The following is a 19,804-nucleotide window of genomic DNA, read 5'->3' as shown; positions in this document are numbered from 1 at the left end:
TATTCATCAAAGAATCCAGTTTCTACAAAAATATTAAACAGCAAACCTTTTTTTTATATTCATAATAATATATAAATTATATAATTTATTAAGCACCAAATTAGCATATTAGAATGCTTTCTGAAGGACCATGTGACACGGAAGATGAGTAGTGACTGAAGAAAATTCAAATTTGCCAAAGGAATCTATTTTTCTACAGCATTTTGATCAAATAAATGTAAGCTTTGTGAGCACAAGAGACTTGTTCCAAAAACATAAAAAAATCATCCAGACCTTAAACTTTTGCCAGGTATTTTATTTTCAAAGATAATACACCTAATTTAACTGAGAATTTCTTTTTTTTTTATTAAAAGAATATTAATTGTATTTATATTTAACAAGGAAATATATATACACTTGACATATTTTCAAAATGTGCTTTTATAAGTATGAATTGTTTAAAAAATAAGGCATTTCCACAATTGCCGGAACATTATCTTTTAAGGTAAGTTAATTTAAATGTAAAGCATATTATAGTGTTTCAAAATGGCATGCATTTTGAAATATCCATCACTGTTTTTAAAGCAAGCCATAAAGCCACTTGTGAGTGTGATACAAGCTCATACACACCAGTCTAATCTACACAGTCTCCTATGTTCAAAACACACTCAAAATCAGCCAATACACAGCAGCAGCAGCAGTCTGATAAGCACCAAGAAATCACTGTGCAGCCTGATACTTACAAACATACAGTATAATAAATTCTCAACAGATTTATGCTATAGAGCAACACACAGCAGAGCAGCAACAGCAGCAGCAGTCCAATACATATTTATCTCCAACAAAGCAGCATTAGGCTGATACAGCCAGGCAAAGGCATTCCGACTGCAGTTTGTGCATGAGCAACACTGAGGCCCACACGCATATCAATGTGGTCGATCACTCTGGTGCAGAAATCTGAAGTCACGCTGTCTAAATATAGAGCTAGGGTTTATGTAAGTCAGGGTGAATAACTCCTTTCCACAGATTCCTTCTCACACACCCGCCCTCTCTTTCTCTCTCTCTACCTCGAATCACATCTCAATAACCTACGGTTGTTATAAATACAATCAAACAGCTCTGCAAAGAAAGTACGATACAGATTTCACTCATATCTGGATGGTATGTAAACACATATGCATACTAGCACCGACAGTGTCTTCGGCTTTAATGAACCAGAAGTACGCCTGGCACGCTGACTCCTTTGCTGTGTAATCTCTACATTCAGCGATGTGGGAAATTGTTCTTAGTGAGGGTGGGTGATAGGGAGTAATATCTATAATGACATACTGTGGCAGCACTGCTGTCAAACATATTAACCTGATTACACTCACACTAGCCCTCATCAAAAAGAAATGGTAAAATCTTTTCCATCTGTTGAATGATAAGACAGGAACACATACTGTTGAAGGGAAGCATAAGTGTTGCTTGAATATACAAAATATTTATTCAGACTTCATTACCCCCTTTGAAAATATATTCGTTCATGTGAGGTAATTACTGAGGCTCTGGTAATGTAAAACTAAGTTACATTTCTGCATCCTCTGCTACTTTGTGAGAATGCGATTATTTCCTCCAGTGTTTGAGTGGTCAGCGTTGAAGAGGTCCAGCTGATGAGAGCAATTAAATACTGCTAATCATGTTTTAATGAGAGAGATTAGGCAGGTGCACTAATAAAAATGGTGTAAGATTTACACTGAGAAATTGCTAGCAAATTGCTTAAAAGAACACCATTGAAACATGCTATTTTGAAGGTTCCAAAAATCAATTTATTGATTTTTTTAACCTGCAATTTATTGATTCCAAAAATCAATAAAAAAAAAATTGTAAATAAAGCAGTGTGAGCTTTTCAGAGCAGAACTAATCTACGCTTCAAACAACTGCTCCAATTGATGAGTTCAATCTTCACTCACTCTTATCGTCACTCAAGACATACACACAAATACGTTGATAAACACAAATCAGACTGGAGGAGGGGAGGAGGTGAGGACATGGCCAAGGAGGAGAGGAGAAATGCGGAGGGAAGCAAGAGGTCTTGAGACAGGGCTAAAAATATCTGGTTGGTGAACTCAATGCTTTCACGCTTTCATGGAGCTCTTTCTCACACACACACACACACACACACACACACAAAGACAGACAGAGATCCAAACAAGCAAACAGTCTGGTCTGAAAATTTCTGTCTGAGACATGTATAAAGCAAGGTGGGTTACAAACATCTTCATCTTGATGATGCAACACACACAGAGACAATCACAATCCCTATACTAGTACATGAACCTGCAAAGAGCTGAACAGAGGAATTTAGTGTGATGGTAATATGGCTCTAATTGAAGCATGGAAGAAAGAGAAACTAGATGTGCACCATGTGTTTTGTAAGGCAGTTATATAATCATGTTAAAGTTAAAGTCAGGTATAAGGCCTTGGTTTGTTATACGAAATGCTATGTCTTGATTCTTTTGTGCAAAACAATGCAGTCACTTCACTTCACAGTTAAGTTAAAATGGTTAAATACATATAAAAAAGACAACACAAATCAAAAATCAGTATTAAAATAGACCTAAGAAAGAAAGATCAAAAGTGCCTGCAAATACCTTGATGTCATTGATATTGTTTACATTTCAAATTCTGTATATTCTTATACTGTAAATTCTTTTGTAATATTAATGTGATTAAGATTCTGTACATTTTGTCTTATTTAATCTTATATTTTCAAACTGTAACTTCACATTGTAACATGTATTGTTTCACACATATTGTAATGTACATGCAAGTGAAACAAATACATTTTAAACAATTTAATTGGTTTAATTGGAAGCAAATCTAAATGTGAGCCTGCAGTCGATTGTAGGAAAAGGCAAGGGTTAACAAGTATTAAATGACTAGAGAAGTGTTGCGTACGTCTCCAGAGAGATGCCTGTCACCTTACATGGAAGACTTATGACATATCCATTAAATATTAAGAGTTGACAACAAAAGCTTGTACAGAGATGAACCATTCACAAGAAGATTAATAACATGCTTGTTGTGATGAGTGGGGTGGGTCTGAGAGCCGTGGGAATGGATCGAGGTTGGTGGAGTAATTGAAAATGAGTGACACCTGCACCACTCCCTGGTCTCGAGTTCCACGGAGGAGCTCTGGAAGGATAAAAGGGGGAGTAACAACAGTGAAGGACGAGAGAGGTCCAGGCCTGGATTTTATTTTGTGTTTTGTTTCTGTTTGCGCTGTTTTGTGTTTATTTTATTATTAAAGTTTTATTTGAATGTTTGCTGGTGCCTGCCTCCCTCTTCCCATACTATGAACGCTGTTACATAGGTGCCGAAACCCGGGAGAAAGGAGGGACACGCTGTCAGAGAGCCCTCGCTGCTGAGGAAGATCCCGGTGCTGAGGAGACCGGGCAGCAGGAAGGCTTGGAGACTCCTCAACCTTCCATTCCTTTTCTCTCGCCTCGTCTGTCTGTCCATAACCCCAGGTGTGCCACGGCTGCCGAGTAGAGCGCAGTCTCGGGAGTACACGAGTACACGGCCTGCGAGGGGTGATGGGGGTATGTGATGAGTGGACTAGGTGGAGTAATTGAAAATGAGAGACACCTGCACAACTCACCGGTCTCGAGTCCCACGGAGGAGCTCCGGAAGGATAAAAGGAGGAATAACGACAGTGAAGGATGAGAGAGGACCAGGCCTGGGTCTTATTTAGTGTTTCTGTATGTGCGCTACTGTCGTCTGCGAGGGGCTGTCACGCTGTTTGTGTTTATTTTGTCATTAAACTTTTATTTGAATGTTCACCGGTTCCCACCTCCTTCTTGTGACTATGAACTTTTTTATAGTTTCAAATTTTCAAAAATAGATTGACGTTGGCCCTCCATGAACAGCTTTACTGCATGGCATCTGTTTAGGACATAGATTAACAGGAATCCACACAATAAGGAATTTCAGACTGAAATATTTCACCATTCAGAAAATGCAACAGGTTCAGTTGCAGATTAGCCACTGTTTTACCAACAGAGAAACGCTTGGTTTGAAAGTAACACACACAGAAGGCTGTTCTTATCGTTACATTATCCTACTTGAGCATTCCAATATAGACAAATATTGTCATAATGACATGACCGTCTGGAATTAATAAAATTATCAACATGATTTGTATTCAAAATTTTAAGCAAGCACTGCTTTGTTCAGTGTTGGTTTCACATTTTTAATCACAAATATGAACAACTGACATCAGTTAGATACAATTATTTTTTCTTACACAATCATAAAATGTACATGCTGTGTTCATGGTGTGTTCAAGCGCAACTTTTTAAACTAGGCACATATGACATAAGGCTTTTGTCACCACTAGTTCTTTGGTGTTGGTTTGGTGTGTCACAACCTTAAAGGTATAGTTCGCACAAATCTCATGAATGCACGTCAAAGACTGTCAAGGAAAATAAAAAATTGTTGAATAAAGTTGTTTGTTTTCTTTGCACACAAAAAGTATTCGAAAATGCTTTAGATTACAACACAATCTTTTTGTACCTTTTTTGTAATTATATTCAGTACCTCCATATAGGTATAAGGAAATAATATGCAAAGTTTGGGGAATAAAAGGCTAATAACCTGTAAAATTACATTTTATTTCTACTGTAAGTATTTTGAAACTAAGGGGTACCTATTCTAATATTATGTGGTATGTATGACCTAACAATCTTATATTTGCAAGCAAACATACGCTGTGCACTTATAGTCTACACATATAAAACACGCTTGGTTATTGTTTCAAACCAAATGCTCGGTTGAGACTGTTGAGTTAGGAAGCTGACTTGATTTGACCCCAATTTGGGTTGATATTAGTAATAAGTAACCTGACAGTGCTGGGTTAGGAAAGCATGCAGCAAGTCACGTTGAGTTCAAACATGAATGGTTCGGTGTGCGACGAAATCCATATGTGGTGCTTAAGATGGGAACATGTGTGGAAAATAGAACAAAACCAATCGAAGTGCAGACGAGGGATAACTTTGAAACAGTCTGTCTGTTTCTTTAAAACTGGACCAGTGAACATAGTGAGCGCAAACTGAAAACAGAATGGCACTTGAGACGAGTCTATCCATATTTGCAGTGCTCATGACAGGAATATGTGTCAAAAATACAAGAAAACTAATCGAAGCAAAGACGAGGGACAACTTGGAAACTGTCATTTATGTTCCTTTAAAACTGGACCAGTGAATGTGGTAAGCACGAACTGGAAACAGCTAGAATGGCATTTTAGACGATTGTGTCAGTGTTTGTGGCACTCATGACAGGAAAATGTGTAGAAAATACAAGAAAACGTCAGTTCACTATAATACACAGTTTAATCTTGACTTTCAGTGTTTATTACTGTGTGTTTACTGGAGTGATGGTTTGGCCTATAGGGGCTGCGTGATTAATCGCATGTGATTGTCATGCTGTTACAGTTGGGTGCCTGTTAACGTAGAAAACAAGCGCTCGAGGAAGGTCTTAATCAAATGAGGAGTTTACTGAACATCGATGGAGATAACAGACAATATACAACACTACTACATTAACACATTAACTAACATCAGGATACAACATCACATAACTACATCAACTTAACCAACATCAATCACGGACCAGGAAGAACTGAACAGACAGGGTATTTGGGAACACAGGAGGTAATCAGGGAACTGGAGACAGGTGGGGATCAATCAATTAACAAAACAAGAACAGGAAGAAGATCAAATAAGGGAACTGAAAGTTCCTCCCGGAGCCGTGCGTCCTCGCACTGCAAGAGGAATACCAGTGGAGGGAGGTTGGGGGGTTCTGGAGGCGGGCGTAGGGCAGGCAAGGGGCAGGCAAAGAGGGAGCAAGGAGCTAGGAACCAGCGCGGAGTGGATGGAGGGAGGAGCCCGGAGCAGGAGGAGCCAGATGGTGCTCCAGAGACCAGCCAGGATGGAGATCCACGGTGGAGTCGACGCCGGGAGGAGCCATGGTGGAGGAGGAGCCGACGACACCAGGGGGCTGACAGACGGAGACTGCGCCAGTGGGTGAGGAGCCCAAGATGTAGCAGAGCAGCCGCAGAGCCAGGGTGAAGCCGAGGAGTCCAGGGCTCGGAGGCTCGGAGGCTGGAGGCGGAGACAGGGAATCCACACGCCAAGGCGGAGCTGGAGACTGAAAGTCCTGCGGCGAACGATCGTGCCCAGATGGTGCGGATAGAGGGTGAGCTGCGGGACTGACTGGCACCAGCAGAGATGAGGTCGAGGAACTGGCTGGTCTAGGAGGAGATGAGAGAGGAAGGATGGGAGGAAACACAGGATCAGGGCTGGACAGGGCCAGCAGAGAGACAGGAGATATGGAGCTGGATTGAACCAGCAGAAGTGGATCAGGGGAACTGGCAGGTCTAGGAGGAGGTGGGAGAGGGAGGCTGGGAGGTAATACAGGAGATTCATGGCTGGGTAGAACCAGCGGAGAAACAGAAAATTCAGGGCTTGGCGGAACCAGCAGAGAAACAGGGGATTCAGGGCTGGGCAGAACCAGCGAAGAAGCAGAAAATTCAGGGGTGGGTCGGAACCAGTGGAGAAACAGAAAGTTCAGGGCTGGGCGGAACCAGCGGAGAAACAGGGGATTCAGGAATTACCTCCATAAACCAGTCCATAAGGTCCATATATTGCTCCATTTCATTTTCAGAAACCAAAAACAGCTCACCTTCAGTCGCAGAAGTGTGGGGAGGGCCTTCCTTCACGCCCTCTATCTCCACTAATACTCCCATGATGCACTGTGTTGCCGGCTTACACACCTGGTCAGTCGCGCTCTCGAGTTCCTGCTCCTTCTCAGTAATTGGCTCGGGCTCTGCGGCTGCGGTGGGCTCTAGCTCCGTGCGGCGTGATGGCGGCTGGCTGGTCTCTGGTTCGGGAGTGGGGCTGGAGATATCCTCTTCGGCGGTGCACATGGTACATGAAGATCCATTTTTCTCCAGCACCCACTCCACGAAGGCGGTGAAATCCTCTCGGGGACCGTTCACTGGTAGGCGTGCCTTACACCGCTCGCTCAGGCCGGAGTAGCAGAAATTAGAGAGCAAGCGGCCGGGGAAGTGGGTAAGGCACGCCAGATTGAGAAAGTCCCTAGTATGGTCCTCCAGCGAACGGTCCAGTTGCTCCAGGCACAGGAGTCGGACTGCTGGAATAGCCATTCCAGGAGAGGAAGGAAAACAAAAACAAAAAGAAAAAAACGGGTCCGTGATTCTGTTACAGCTGGGTGCCTGCTAACGTAGAAAACAAGCGCTCGAGGAGGGTATTAATCAAATGAGGAGTTTACTGAACATCGATGGAGATAACAGACATTATACAACACTACTACATTAACACATTAACTAACATCAGGATACAACATCACATAACTACATCAACTTAACCAACATCAATCACGGACCAGGAAGAACTGAACAGACAGGGTATTTGAGAACACAGGAGGTAATCAGGGAACTGGAGACAGGTGGGGACCAATCAATTAACAAAACAAAAACAGGAAGAAGATCAAATAAGGGAACTGAAAGTCACTGAACATAACACATGCGTGTCTCGTCAGTAAAGCTGCTTCTGTGATTAGCAGCAAATGTTCATCATCTGCTTTCAAATGGAGCGGCACTTAGTATACAGAGCCGTAGTTCGCTGACAAGCTACGCAATATCGCATTCATAACTGCATGCGATTCATCTGCGATTATGATGTGGTATTGCGTAGCTTGTCAGCAAACTATGGCTCTGTGTATTAAGTGCCGCTCCATTTGAAAGCAGGTGATGGATATTTAGTACTAATCACAGAAGCAGCTTTACTGACGAGACACGCATGACAATCGTATGCGATTAATCGTGCAGCCCTAGTTTAGCCATAATAGTTTAACTTCATCAGTAGGTAAAAACAAAATCTTAAATTTTAAATCTTAAAAGGTTTTCAAAAAAAATTGGTTTAACTGTGTAAGCTGTATTAGTATGGAGTTGCTTTGCTTTTTCTAAACTGATGTAATACATTTATGTATTTTATTATCTGTTGCCTGTGTTGTTACTTTTGTCATATTGTGTGTGATTTTAATTTAATATCTATTCATTAACCCAGCAGTGGGCCTATAGTACATTTCAAACAATATTTGTATTAAATAAAACAGTCAACCATGTTCATTTCTATATTGCCTGATATATAATGTATGACCTACTGTATTAACAATAATTTCAGAGCAATTTGAGGTAGCCACTTAACCTGTAACTACATGGAATAAAGGGAAAACAAATGTTGTATTTATCTTATAACTATATGGAATAAGGGGAGATCAAGCACTGCTTTAAATTACAGCCCCAAAATGTTGTATGTACCCTGTAACTACATGGAATAAAGGGGAAACAAGCACCATGTTAAATTACAGCCTGTAAATGTTTATTTACACTGTTAATACATAGAATAAGGGGGAACAAGAACCACTTTAAATTACAGCCCGCAACTGTTGTATTTGCCCTGTAACTACATGGAATAAGGGGGGAACAAGCACCACTTTAATTTACAGCCTGCAACGATTGTATTTAAACTGTAACTGTGGAACAAGGGAGGAACAAGTTGAACTTGAACACAGAACAAGTGAAAATTTGTTCAGTAATTACAGAGAAAAATATTGCACTAGTTTTAATTTAATTGTTCGATGGCCAAATTAAAACCTCTATTTGATTTATTTATTTATTTATTGCTATAAAACCTCACAGTATACTTCCATTGAAATTATAATTTACTATAATAACTATAAATATAAAAAAGTTAGCATTTAACTTTGGTACATGGAACATGGTAGTTCCCTTGCTGTCTTTGCAGTGTCAGAGAGATCTCTGATTTCATCAAAAATAACACAATTTGTGTTCTGAAGATGAACAAAGGTCTTAAAGGTTTGGAACGACATGAGGATGAGTAATTAATGACAGAATATTCTTTTTTTTATGAGCTCTCCCTTTCAGGTTTTAAGGCTTTAACATGATACACAGGATTAGGGGATTTTCTTGTTTTCTACAAATTTTCCAAATCATGTTTTTCTAGGCCAAGCATCTTTTCCAAAAGCAAAAGGAGACAAAGGTCCAAATAGCAGGGAGGAGAATGCCAATGAGTGAGAGAGATATGGGAACAGAGAGGGAGAGCAAGAAAGCATTGACATGGGAGGCAGTAACCTGGTCGTCATGGTATACAAATCTCTGCACTTCTCCAGGGAGATTACCTCTGAAACTCTGATTACCATGCACACACCTGAGACTCTAAAAAACAAATACTCAGACAAAGAGCAAAAACGTTTCCTTCTCTCATACACTCACACACAACATCTGTCTGTCTCTATCACACTGTCCCTCATGAGTAATCATACAGATACACAACACAAGGTAACACACAGCAGTCCCTCAGCGTATGTGTATGGTTTCTCTTGAGTTATGAGAAGAGACTGTTGGGACAGTATTTCAAGCTGGAGAACCAAAAAACACATTTATTGCATGCCGGAGACCAGCATTCAAAACACAACATGGTTGCTCTTCATCTGGTCCTTTCAGCAGGGTCACGTCAGGCAAAAGAGTGGACCCGCAGCTCACTGAATAAATTCTTAATGCCGTTCAATTCTCAACCAAAAAGCACTGTGAAGATCGTGGAAACTTGTGTATGCCATCGTCAAATGAGTCAGCATTTCATATAAACCAATGTTAACCCCAACAAAACATCTTATATTTGCTTAGTTGCAAAAGAGACCTGTTTGTCTTCCCACCTGTCTGCACAAGCTCTTATTTGTTAGCCATAATCCAAGGACTTTCACGAGGATGCATTATCTTACATCAGATTATATGATTAGGAGCCAGACGCAGGCATTCAGTACATTGGTGCTACTGCAGTAAATTACAGCCACCAAGGTCTAGTGACACGAGAGTAAGAGGATCTGATGAGACCGAGTCAAGTGCAGCGGGATGTGAAAGACGGACTGCGATAGGAAGATGCAGAAAGGAGCAGAGCGCTGAGAAAAAGAAAGCTTGATCTGGAAAAGGTGGAATAGCAAGAGATTTGGCAGCGTACAAAAAGTTTGAGGATAACACGAGGAGAGGGGAGAGCCAGAAATGCCAGCAGCTCTTAATCACTCTGGACACAACCCCCCCTATCACTGCAACAAGCAGCTATTCTCCTATCAGCCAGCAAAGCAGCACATCATGCTAGGAGCCTCAGGCAGCACCACCCAGGAAAGAATTCCTCTCTCCAACCCACCACTGTAGCTGAGCATCCAGCGGCTACAACCAGGTCATGGACTTGCTTCTTTCTGCCTCCCAGCTTTGCGCTGAATAAATGAGTCGATTACAGGCTTTTGATCAGAACCAAGGGCAAAAGGCACTCCTGTTCTGCAAACGCTGTAACACGAGTCAAGCGTTTAGGTGTCCTCTGGGTCTGGGCTTCGATCCTAAACCACTGCTTAAAATGACAGTCATCACTATTATAAGTTTTAAGATGGATAAATGAGACACACTTTGAATACTATTCTGAGAAATGCATTGTTAGATATTAATAACAGCCTCGTACTCGACTTCATGAAGGCGCACTCTTCTCCGGGAGACTTGGGTGAGAGGGTCTGTGTAGGACTCAGACCTCTGAGCTCCAGTGGGGTATGAACACACAGTCATCCATCTCACTTAGACTCAGCCCTGCACCCATGCACCAAAGTAACGGATGGGTCCCATTATCGTCTTAGTCTCTCACTGCCACTAAACACATTTCTCTACAACGGTTACTTATTCCATTTGTTTTTCCTGTCAGGACTCTTGACTCTGTCACTCCATCCGTTTAAATGGATAATGCATATGCAGTCTTTTTGCGCGACTCTGGGAGAGAAAAAGAAAGAAGCAGACAAAGAGAAAAGAACAAGTTGAATGATTTGACACTTGTAAAATAAAATGTAGTTTCCATATCTTTAGTACTGTTGTAACCACAGAGACTATGAGACACAGACTGGTAGATAATGTGATGGAGCTTTTTCAAGGCTATAACGATATTAAATTTCCACATAAATGAGAAAACTAGGCAGTGAATGAGTGAAGTATAGTGTGTTCAGTGAATTGTGTCAATAACAAAAAAACTTTCCTAAAACAACTTCATAAAAGTTGTGAGTTCTGAAAATGACATGTGATCTAGGACCCTCATACAGTGCATGCCACTGTAAAACCTTGACTTAATTTTCATATGCATAAAATTTAATATGGCATCTACACACTGAGGTATATGATGTTGTACAAAAATGTATAAACTGTTTCTATGAGGTGAGAAATATGTATGATTAAAAATAAATACAGAAAGTCACACTGTGTATACAAATGACCAAAACCAATAAAACTATGAAAAGACCATTGATGGAAAAATCAGCTTGTTCTTGGTTTCCTAGTGGCATCTAGTGGTTTTTTCAAGACCATATTTTGTCAAAGAGGTAAAAATGTACATTTACAGCTTCAAATATTTTTCTGCTCAGCTTTTAGGCAGTGGATAAAAAATGGAACTAGTGGGGACACAATATTCCTCATGATCTACAATAGAATTAAAACATTCAGTTTTTTCCCGGATAAACTCTTTTTTATGGGATGTGAGAGAAATGTGTATCAATTTTGCGATAATTAAAGTAAAAAAAAAAAAAAGCCTTCTAAGCACTAAGAATGCCCCATTCCTCAAACGGGCTGCCATCTGATTTCATCATAGTAGTTAAAAGAGCGTAAAATGAAGGAATCATCATACTGATTGCCCCATTAACTTGATTTTCCACTTGTTAATTATAGTAATTAGTATAATCTTATATATGCTTTGATAAATTGGTCAGAATGATATAGCTTATTCTAGAACGAAAGACACTTTGTCATTTATATACTTGAAAAATAACTCTGGCAAAGAGTTATGTATTCCCACAACAAAGGATTCCACAAGCGTCGCACATCACAGTATCTCTTACACAATAGTGAGTAGCCAATTATTTCATTTATGTGATAACAGAGGCCGGCAGCTAATCATTTGTCTTGCCCCTTGCCTGTACTTCTGTGGCTGGCACTGCAGACGATGATTTAGAGTAAATACCACCGTCTGACCTCTGTGAATGTTAAAACATGCTAATAACCACTGCACAACTCTACGCACATGCCCAGTACAGACCGTCCTTCCCGATTATGCATGTCCACTCTCAACACTCAGAATGTCAGCTCTCCATGGAAACCAGACCCCTGAAAAGCACCCAGTCAATGACAGAAGACATTCCATGGCAATGAATTAACATCCAGTAGAACAGCAAAGCGATCAAAGGAAATACAAACACAAAGACAGTCACAGAACAGTCACTGCATTTGGCAGTTTGCTATTATGAGATTGTGACAGAATAAATATTTATGTAAAGCAGAAATGTGAGCTACTCACTGTGGACAGAAATGCACATTACTGAATTAATCATTTAAATGTTTTTGTCTGACATTATGATAATCATAGTGGGTCAGCTAATTTAATATAAATTACTCTCCTCTGCTTTAAGAGGCAGTTTGTAAACCAAAGATGTTCTTTAATGTAAATTTGCCAAGGTAGAAAAGTCCACAGAGGGAATGAAATAAGATAAGTATGTGATAGACAGCAGTTAATCATGGCATTTCCACTTAACATGACAACAAGAACAAAAGTCACTTACCAACAACAGTTATATTGTTGCTGTAGTTCAACTGGTAGAGCATGGCGTTAACAAAGTTGAGTTCATGGGTTCATTTCCCAAGGAACACATTCTGGCAATCTGTGTACACTGAACTCACAATGTCATTTTGGATAAAATAATTTGCTAAATGCAATAATGTAAATGTAAAACCTATAGGCAAGGAAACATTTCCTCTCATACCTGTCAAAAGGTAGCTGTTACAGAGGCTGTTTTAGCTCTGTTGAGGGATATGTGGAATGGAAAAAGAACCTCTCTTATAAAAAGCTTTAACAACTAAATGTGCTTCTTACCATTTGTGTATGAATGCCCTCATATTTCTGTAGAGGTCAAGGTGTGTATCAGGCTCACGCGGGGGGTTATGGGACAAACAGCAGAAGAAGCTGAAATGTAAAAAAAAATGTAGAATAAATCATGTTTTAACATAAAGCAATGAAAGAGAAGGAGAAATTACAGGCAAATTAGAGACGAAAACAACATCACGGCTACCAATCACTGCATGATAATGACAGTTACGTCTGTCAGTAATGCTGAAGGAAGTTGCAACATTGAAAAAATAAAGTGCATACTTGTAATAGTACATGTTGACTTCATTGATCGTTCATAACTACACTTTCAACTGTAGCTATAGCAGTGGTTCCCAAACATTTTCTTCCAGGCCCCATTTTTGTAACAAAAAAAGAAAGCCTCTTATGCTCACCCAGGCTGCATTAATTTATATATACAAAAGACAGTAAATACTGTAATATTGAATATTGAAATGTGTCAATTTAAAATATCTATTTGAATGTTTTAACATATACTGTATTCCTGTGATCAAGGCTGATTTTTCAGCAGCATTACTCCAGTCGTCAGTGTCAAATGATCCTTCAGAAATTGTTCAAATAGGCCTATGCTGATTCGCTGCTCAGTAACCATTTCTGATTATTTTATGCTGAAAACAGTTGTGCAGCTTCATATTTTTGAGGAAACTATTTTTATCATGATTCTCTTATGAATATACATACATATATATATATATATATATATATATATATATATATATATATATATATATATATATATATATATATCCTATATGCACCCTCTCAAACATGACCTTGATTGCAAAATGATATATACTTATATAATTATTATTTATAGTAGGCTACTACTTAACTAGCCTACTTACCGTCTAAACTTCTTTAGGCTACACACCTTTTTACTGGTGAATCTGAGGGCGAGATATGCCTAGACATATTTTCTTGTCTTTTCACCACACTGGACTCGAAAAAGTACACATTTCAAATCCAATTGTCCTAGTCATCAGTTCACTATCACGGATTGTCGCGCCGCTGGCATCTGGTGAAGACACGTTGTTTTGGTATTAGTGAATCTTAAGTATATTCATCATCTGCGTTACGTACCTGGCACTGGCAGTACTTTCACAAACTTGTTACATGCTTAGAGCAGAACCATTCGTAGTTCTTTTCTATTTCTACACGACTCCCTGAAATGCAACTCTGATTCATCGATCGCGCCATCTTGTGGTCTGTTATTGATACAACCACAACTGCTACAACTGCTAACGGAGCGCTCAAGCGGGTACTGCGAGTCATGTTGAGATCATTAAAATATGCCAAATTAATATTTTGCGTTCAATTATTTACTTATCTGGCAAGTGGCTGCATCATAAGAGGGAAAATTACACAGTGTAGTCTTTATCCCCTGCAGAGGTTTCTTTTGCAAAATAGTCTGCTGACTGCACATCCCTCAGCGTTGCCGCGCCCCCCTTGTCATAGCTTTGCGCCCCCCAGTTTGAGGATCACTGAGCTATAGACTAAAATACGGAATAACACTTAAGATTAACTGCAGTGTAAAAAAAAGGTTTCACTTTGCTAATGTGATGTAAGCGTGATTCACTTTCATTCCAGCTGACACTTCAAAGGTTAAAATCAAGACCCGAGGGGAAGACTGAATTTGAGACATATATCATGTCCAGTTTACATATTCCGTGCAGTTTTGCTGGCTTATTCATCTCCCAAACCTACAAAGCCGAGGTGTTGATATCGATGTGTGTATTTTAAAAGATTTATTTAGCAGTACAGGAAATAGAAGTAGAATTTATTTGTCATTGGATGGATCCTTGATGTGGTCTTAAGATTGTTCAGATCAAGTTCTTTTGCAGTAGTCCAGGGTTTCACTTTCCCAAAACTGAATGTATCAGTTCATTTATTGGCTCCTTATGATGAAAAATAATTGCAATATAGACTAAATTTTATGGAAAATAACAGCTATTCTTTCACAGATTAAAAAGAAAAACGTTTGAACTTGAATGAAGAAATATAGTTAAGCAAGTTAACGCTATATATTTTATTTTACAATACATTGTACTGTCACTCCAGTAGTGCATTCTCAACAAATCTCCACTAAAGTGATATATCTTCTTTTATGTTTTCTAAGTGTTTTTTTTTATATAAAGAAATGCCTTGCACATCAGTACATTTAAGACTTGTTGTTTTAATGTAATATTTTATGCATATTTTCTCTACAAAAATGCTACTATATATATATATATATATATGTCGAGAATTTGTTGAATTGTACTGTTTAGTTTCTCATGCACTAAATATTTTATTCATGTCCTATTTTAGACTGCAATTGGTCTTCATATTTTTTGACATGTTTGTATGATGAACACCTGATGGAATTCATGCTAATGAATCATACTGAATGTTCTCCATCTGTTCTCTCATAATGAATCATAACTAAATGTAAAAACAAAAGATGTTTCTGTCTGAACACATTAAAAGAAATCACAAAAAGAGTCTTCGTTTATTTGTGAAAACAGGTTTTATTGTATATGCCAACAGCTATAGCTTGTGAATCTGCTTTAGTTACAAACCTGAAGAACATGATGATTCACTGAAGAAAAGCAGTAGGAAAAATCAACTAGATGGAAATGGTTCACATGTACCGCTAAAGCTCATAGCAATTTATTTTAGTCGCGCTCCCTCTAGTGGTTTAGATAGCCAGTGCCACAGCAAAATTAAAACGCTGATTTGACATAAAAGTGTGATTGAAATACTCCGTTCTGAATAAGTGAAAATTGTGGAATGACAGAGCTGGAAAAGTGACAACATAAGGCATAGAAGCATTAAGCATTCCGGCAACAACAGCATCCTTATTTAAGTGTTGATTAGACTACTTGATTTCAATCCCACGGATCCTGACCTCGCCTTCAAAGTGAATATATTTGTACTTCTCAGCACCATGACGGTTAGGGAATTTAATCTGAGAACCATCAGGAAGAGTCACCAGGAACTCCTCATTGGTGAAAGTGATTTTTATCTGAAGGAAGGAAAAAAGATAATATGTTAATTAAAATCCAGAGGGGCCATTAAATTTCACCCACAGCACATTTATTATGATTACTATCTGCTTAAACAGCAGTTTCATTTTATATATATATATATATATATATATATATATATATATAGTTCTTGCCTGGAACTCCTCGTTCTGATTAAATGGAAAGCTGTCCTCTCTCTGCTCATCACACCAGCTGCCGTCCTGGAATGAATTGCACACTACAGTACGCTGGTCACCATGGGCATCAAAACGAGGGTTCATGTGTAGAGCGACGTCCTCAGCGCTGTGACCAATGTTAATAGCAAAACTGCAAAAGAGCAAATGGGAGATATGACTGCTTATAAAGTCCTGAATTCTAGAAGTTGCTTTGCAGAGACTTACTTTGTGGAATCAGCATCGGGGACTCCTGTAATAGTCAGAGTCTGTCCCGTCTTAAAGGACATATTCTGCACAACCACACCCTGTTAAAAACAGAGAGAGCTCAAGTTACTCTTTATTTGTAATTTGATTTTCTTTTTGTATATCTCACTACTGGCATGAAAAGCCGAACATGTGCATCCACTTTAATTTGCCTTGTACAGCTTGGCACTGTTCCTGGTTTTCCCTATAAGCCAAATAGAGACTAGCTATAATGATGGAGTGGACAGAATCAGCCTCACAAAAGCAATGCTTTCAAATTTTCCAATGTGCTGAAAGGAAAATCCTAAGAGACTGACTTGAATCAAAAAACTGCAGATGTGGCACAGTTGCTATATTGGAAAACCTCTGCATGGGTTCTGTCTGAAAAAAGGTACAAAACTGTCACTGGAGCAGTACCCTTTCAAAATGTGCTAATATATGGGCCTACCTTTTAAGGTTAAATTTAGCTTTTGTACTTCCGGGTTCCACTACAGTGACAGCTTTGTACCCTTTTTCTGAGAAGATGGATGCAAGAAGAGCTATCTTTTAATCATTCAATCATTAAAAACTAGTGGCCATGCCATTTCTGAGAGAGCTGGTTTAAGTTTAGAAGTCAAGGTGGGTGGCCAGCTGCCGAGGAAAGTATAGCTGTTGTAATGATGGCAGAATATATAGTGGAATAGTGGAGAGAAAGGAGGGTCAAAAAGAGAGATAGGAAAAGAAAGAAAAAAGGCACTTGAGAATGTGAAAGAACAGATGTGTAGCAGAGGTGAATTCTTTCCACGTTAGTCGGTGCAAGTAACAGTAAACCAGCTCTCGGACAGAAGTTGCTGCAGAACGAAACTCTCAGAGCAGTGTGACATGCCTCAATCTTTCTTTCTGAACTTTCTAAACCGCTTATTGAACTGCAAAAGGGAAGTTGGCCAGTGATGCTCAGTCTTTCGGATTAGCATAAGAAAGACTGAGTCATGCTGCTTTTGCTGAGCTTTAGAGAAAGTGAGCTAAAGGTCTCCTTCCCAATGCTCCTGGGTATTGTATGGTTTCAGACCATTAGTTTGGCTTGAATTGGCCAGTCTTGCTTCATTTCTAGAAATGCCAGAGGACTGAACATGTAAAAGGTATGATGAATTGCCCTAAAATGTTGAAGGGTTACAGACTACGTGTATTGCAAACACTATAGCCAAGGCTACAAAGCTAACCTGTCTCTCCAGTCTTCTGTGTCAAAAAAATGAAATAAATTAAATTAAATAAGTCATTCTAATATGCTGATTTGGTGCTCAGAAAACATTTATTAATATCACAGTTGAACTTGGTTGAACATGCTAGTTAATTATTTTGTGGAAACATGATTTATTTGATTGAACATTTGTTTGAAATGCATATATTTTTTGTAACAATCTAGAAGTCTTGACTTTTGATCAGTTAAATTAATTGATTCTGAAAAGTGTTCATATATTTAATAAAACATTTGAACTGTGTGTGTGTGTGTGTGTGTGTGTGTGTGTGTGTATATATATATATATATATATATATATATATACATACATACATATGTGTGTCATATGATCTGCAGTCCTGGTTTTCTGCCACTGATTTGTTTTGTTTTTTTAAGTTTTTCAAATTTTAATAACTATACAAACAAATTCACCGTAATGTAATTAACCAGTACAACATCATGATATTAATGTGGAGGTCACACCCATGCGCAATGTATGTGGGAGCGCTTCAGTAGACACTACTCTATAACAGCCTAACTATACAATGCACCAAACATACAGCATACTGCACAGCACCAATAGCCATAAATACCAGCTGCTACGAGCACTGTATTATTTGTGCTAACTCAAGATAGAGAAGACATTCTAACATATGCTGTCTTAAATCTTAAAAACACCATTTGACATAAAACTACCGAATAATGTATAGTTTTAAAATCACTCACGCTCATTTTGAGTTCCTTTGATTGCCAATGAAGTGAAATGAAGAGTCTGGGAGAAGTTGAGTTGTGTGGAGGGCTTCTTATATCCACTGCGGACTAGGAGTGTTCAGATCTTGACCGATGTTTATTTCACCCAATTGGGTGTCTTTGCCTTCTCTCTCTCTCTCTCTCTCTCTCTCTCTCTCTCTCTCTCTCTCTCTCTCTCTCTCTCTCTCTCTCTCTCTCTCTCTCTCTCTCTCTCTCTCTCTCTCTCTCTCTCTCTCTCGACCAATCGCAAAAAAAGGCATGTGGCTTTACTGTAGGATTAATCTATTTCTAGCCAAACTCTGGTAATACGCTATAAATACTTATAAATAATTAAAACAAACGACCATAACCACAATGAATGCTGGTTTAATTTACGTTGCGAAGAGAACATAATGAATGTAATTATGCGCTTGTCGTCCATAACTGATCTACTTAGCTTACAAGTGGCTACAGTTTACAAGATGATTAAACGCGTAAAACAATTGCCACGCTTATGAATTGACTGAAAAATTGTTGTAAAAATATATTGATCATGTCACGAAAACAAGTCATGATGAGTTTGTAAGAGAGGTGATGTATTTGTGGTCTGTGTGCTGGAATACTCAGTATTCTGGAGCTGGTGGTGACATGAGGGTGGGGCTCTGTCAATTTGCGCTGCTTTGTGAAACTGACGAGCATTTTAACACCACAGTGTCGTTTGTTAGCTATTAATTTAAACTGTATTAGAATTTTGCCGCATTAAGTTGTTTCTTCTCTTTCTTCTTTTTTCTTCTTCTACGTAAGCTGTCTTAGTAACAACAAAATATTTGTATAGGGCTCCAGGATGTGTCTTAAGATAGTCACAAGATGCTAACCGCAAACTCAGGAAATTATAGACTAAGTGAGAATTTAAGGGGACCACCGCCGAAGGGATATGCAATTTGAAAGAAAACAAGTCTGCTTAATACAAAGTAAAATTTACAGATAATATTTTAATCTGTTTTTAAACGGTGTCTATAATATAATTTTATTTTCATAGTGAAATCATCGATTAGCCTACTGGTCCTAAACGGGACTTTGGGATCAAGGTTTTGTCATGTGAGATGAGGCAGCCTTACAATTACGCACAGGCAATAAAATGTTTTGGCAGCAGTTTGAGTTATATATTTGAGCAACCTCAAATATATTGCTGCATGCACTTCTTCATTATCATTATCATCATAATCGAGATGCTCAGCCAGGAGGAGAGCAGTCTCTCTACTTCCTGCAATCTTCCAAACCACGCCCACGCAAAGCCCCGCCCTGCGGGCACCGCCAGGGTTTCTGGGGCCCCAATGCCAAATAGCATAAACTGTAACTAGCGGTTAACCAAATGATAATCTGTCTTAC

At 39.1% G+C, this 19,804-nt stretch overlaps 1 protein-coding gene across 1 annotated transcript; it reads right to left on the bottom strand.

Annotated features, from left to right (window-relative positions):
• Positions 1-15,533: 15,533 nt before the first annotated feature.
• Positions 15,534-18,563, bottom strand: LOC132117084 (beta-galactoside-binding lectin-like). Its single transcript, XM_059526178.1, has 4 exons — positions 18,413-18,563; positions 16,453-16,532; positions 16,207-16,378; positions 15,534-16,050 (listed from the first exon to the last, which is right to left on the bottom strand). Exons 1-4 carry the CDS (start codon positions 18,416-18,418, stop codon positions 15,904-15,906), a joined length of 405 nt encoding a protein of 134 aa, XP_059382161.1. The 5' UTR covers positions 18,419-18,563; the 3' UTR covers positions 15,534-15,903.
• Between the last annotated feature and the right edge of the window lie 1,241 nt (positions 18,564-19,804).

This window comes from Carassius carassius, chromosome 1 (assembly GCF_963082965.1).
Source record: "Carassius carassius chromosome 1, fCarCar2.1, whole genome shotgun sequence".
Taxonomy (NCBI): domain Eukaryota; kingdom Metazoa; phylum Chordata; class Actinopteri; order Cypriniformes; family Cyprinidae; genus Carassius; species Carassius carassius.
Note: the sequence above shows the minus strand (reverse complement) of the source record. Positions and strands in the feature narration are given on the sequence as shown.

Excerpts from the sequence above, each read along its gene's own strand:
- LOC132117084 (XM_059526178.1), bottom strand. Across the intron at positions 16,379-16,452 it reads CCCGATGCTGATTCCACAAA|TTTTGCTATTAACATTGGTC; the intron begins GTAAGTCTCTGC and ends GCTCTTTTGCAG. Across the intron at positions 16,051-16,206 it reads ATCAGAACGAGGAGTTCCAG|ATAAAAATCACTTTCACCAA; the intron begins GCAAGAACTATA and ends TCCTTCCTTCAG.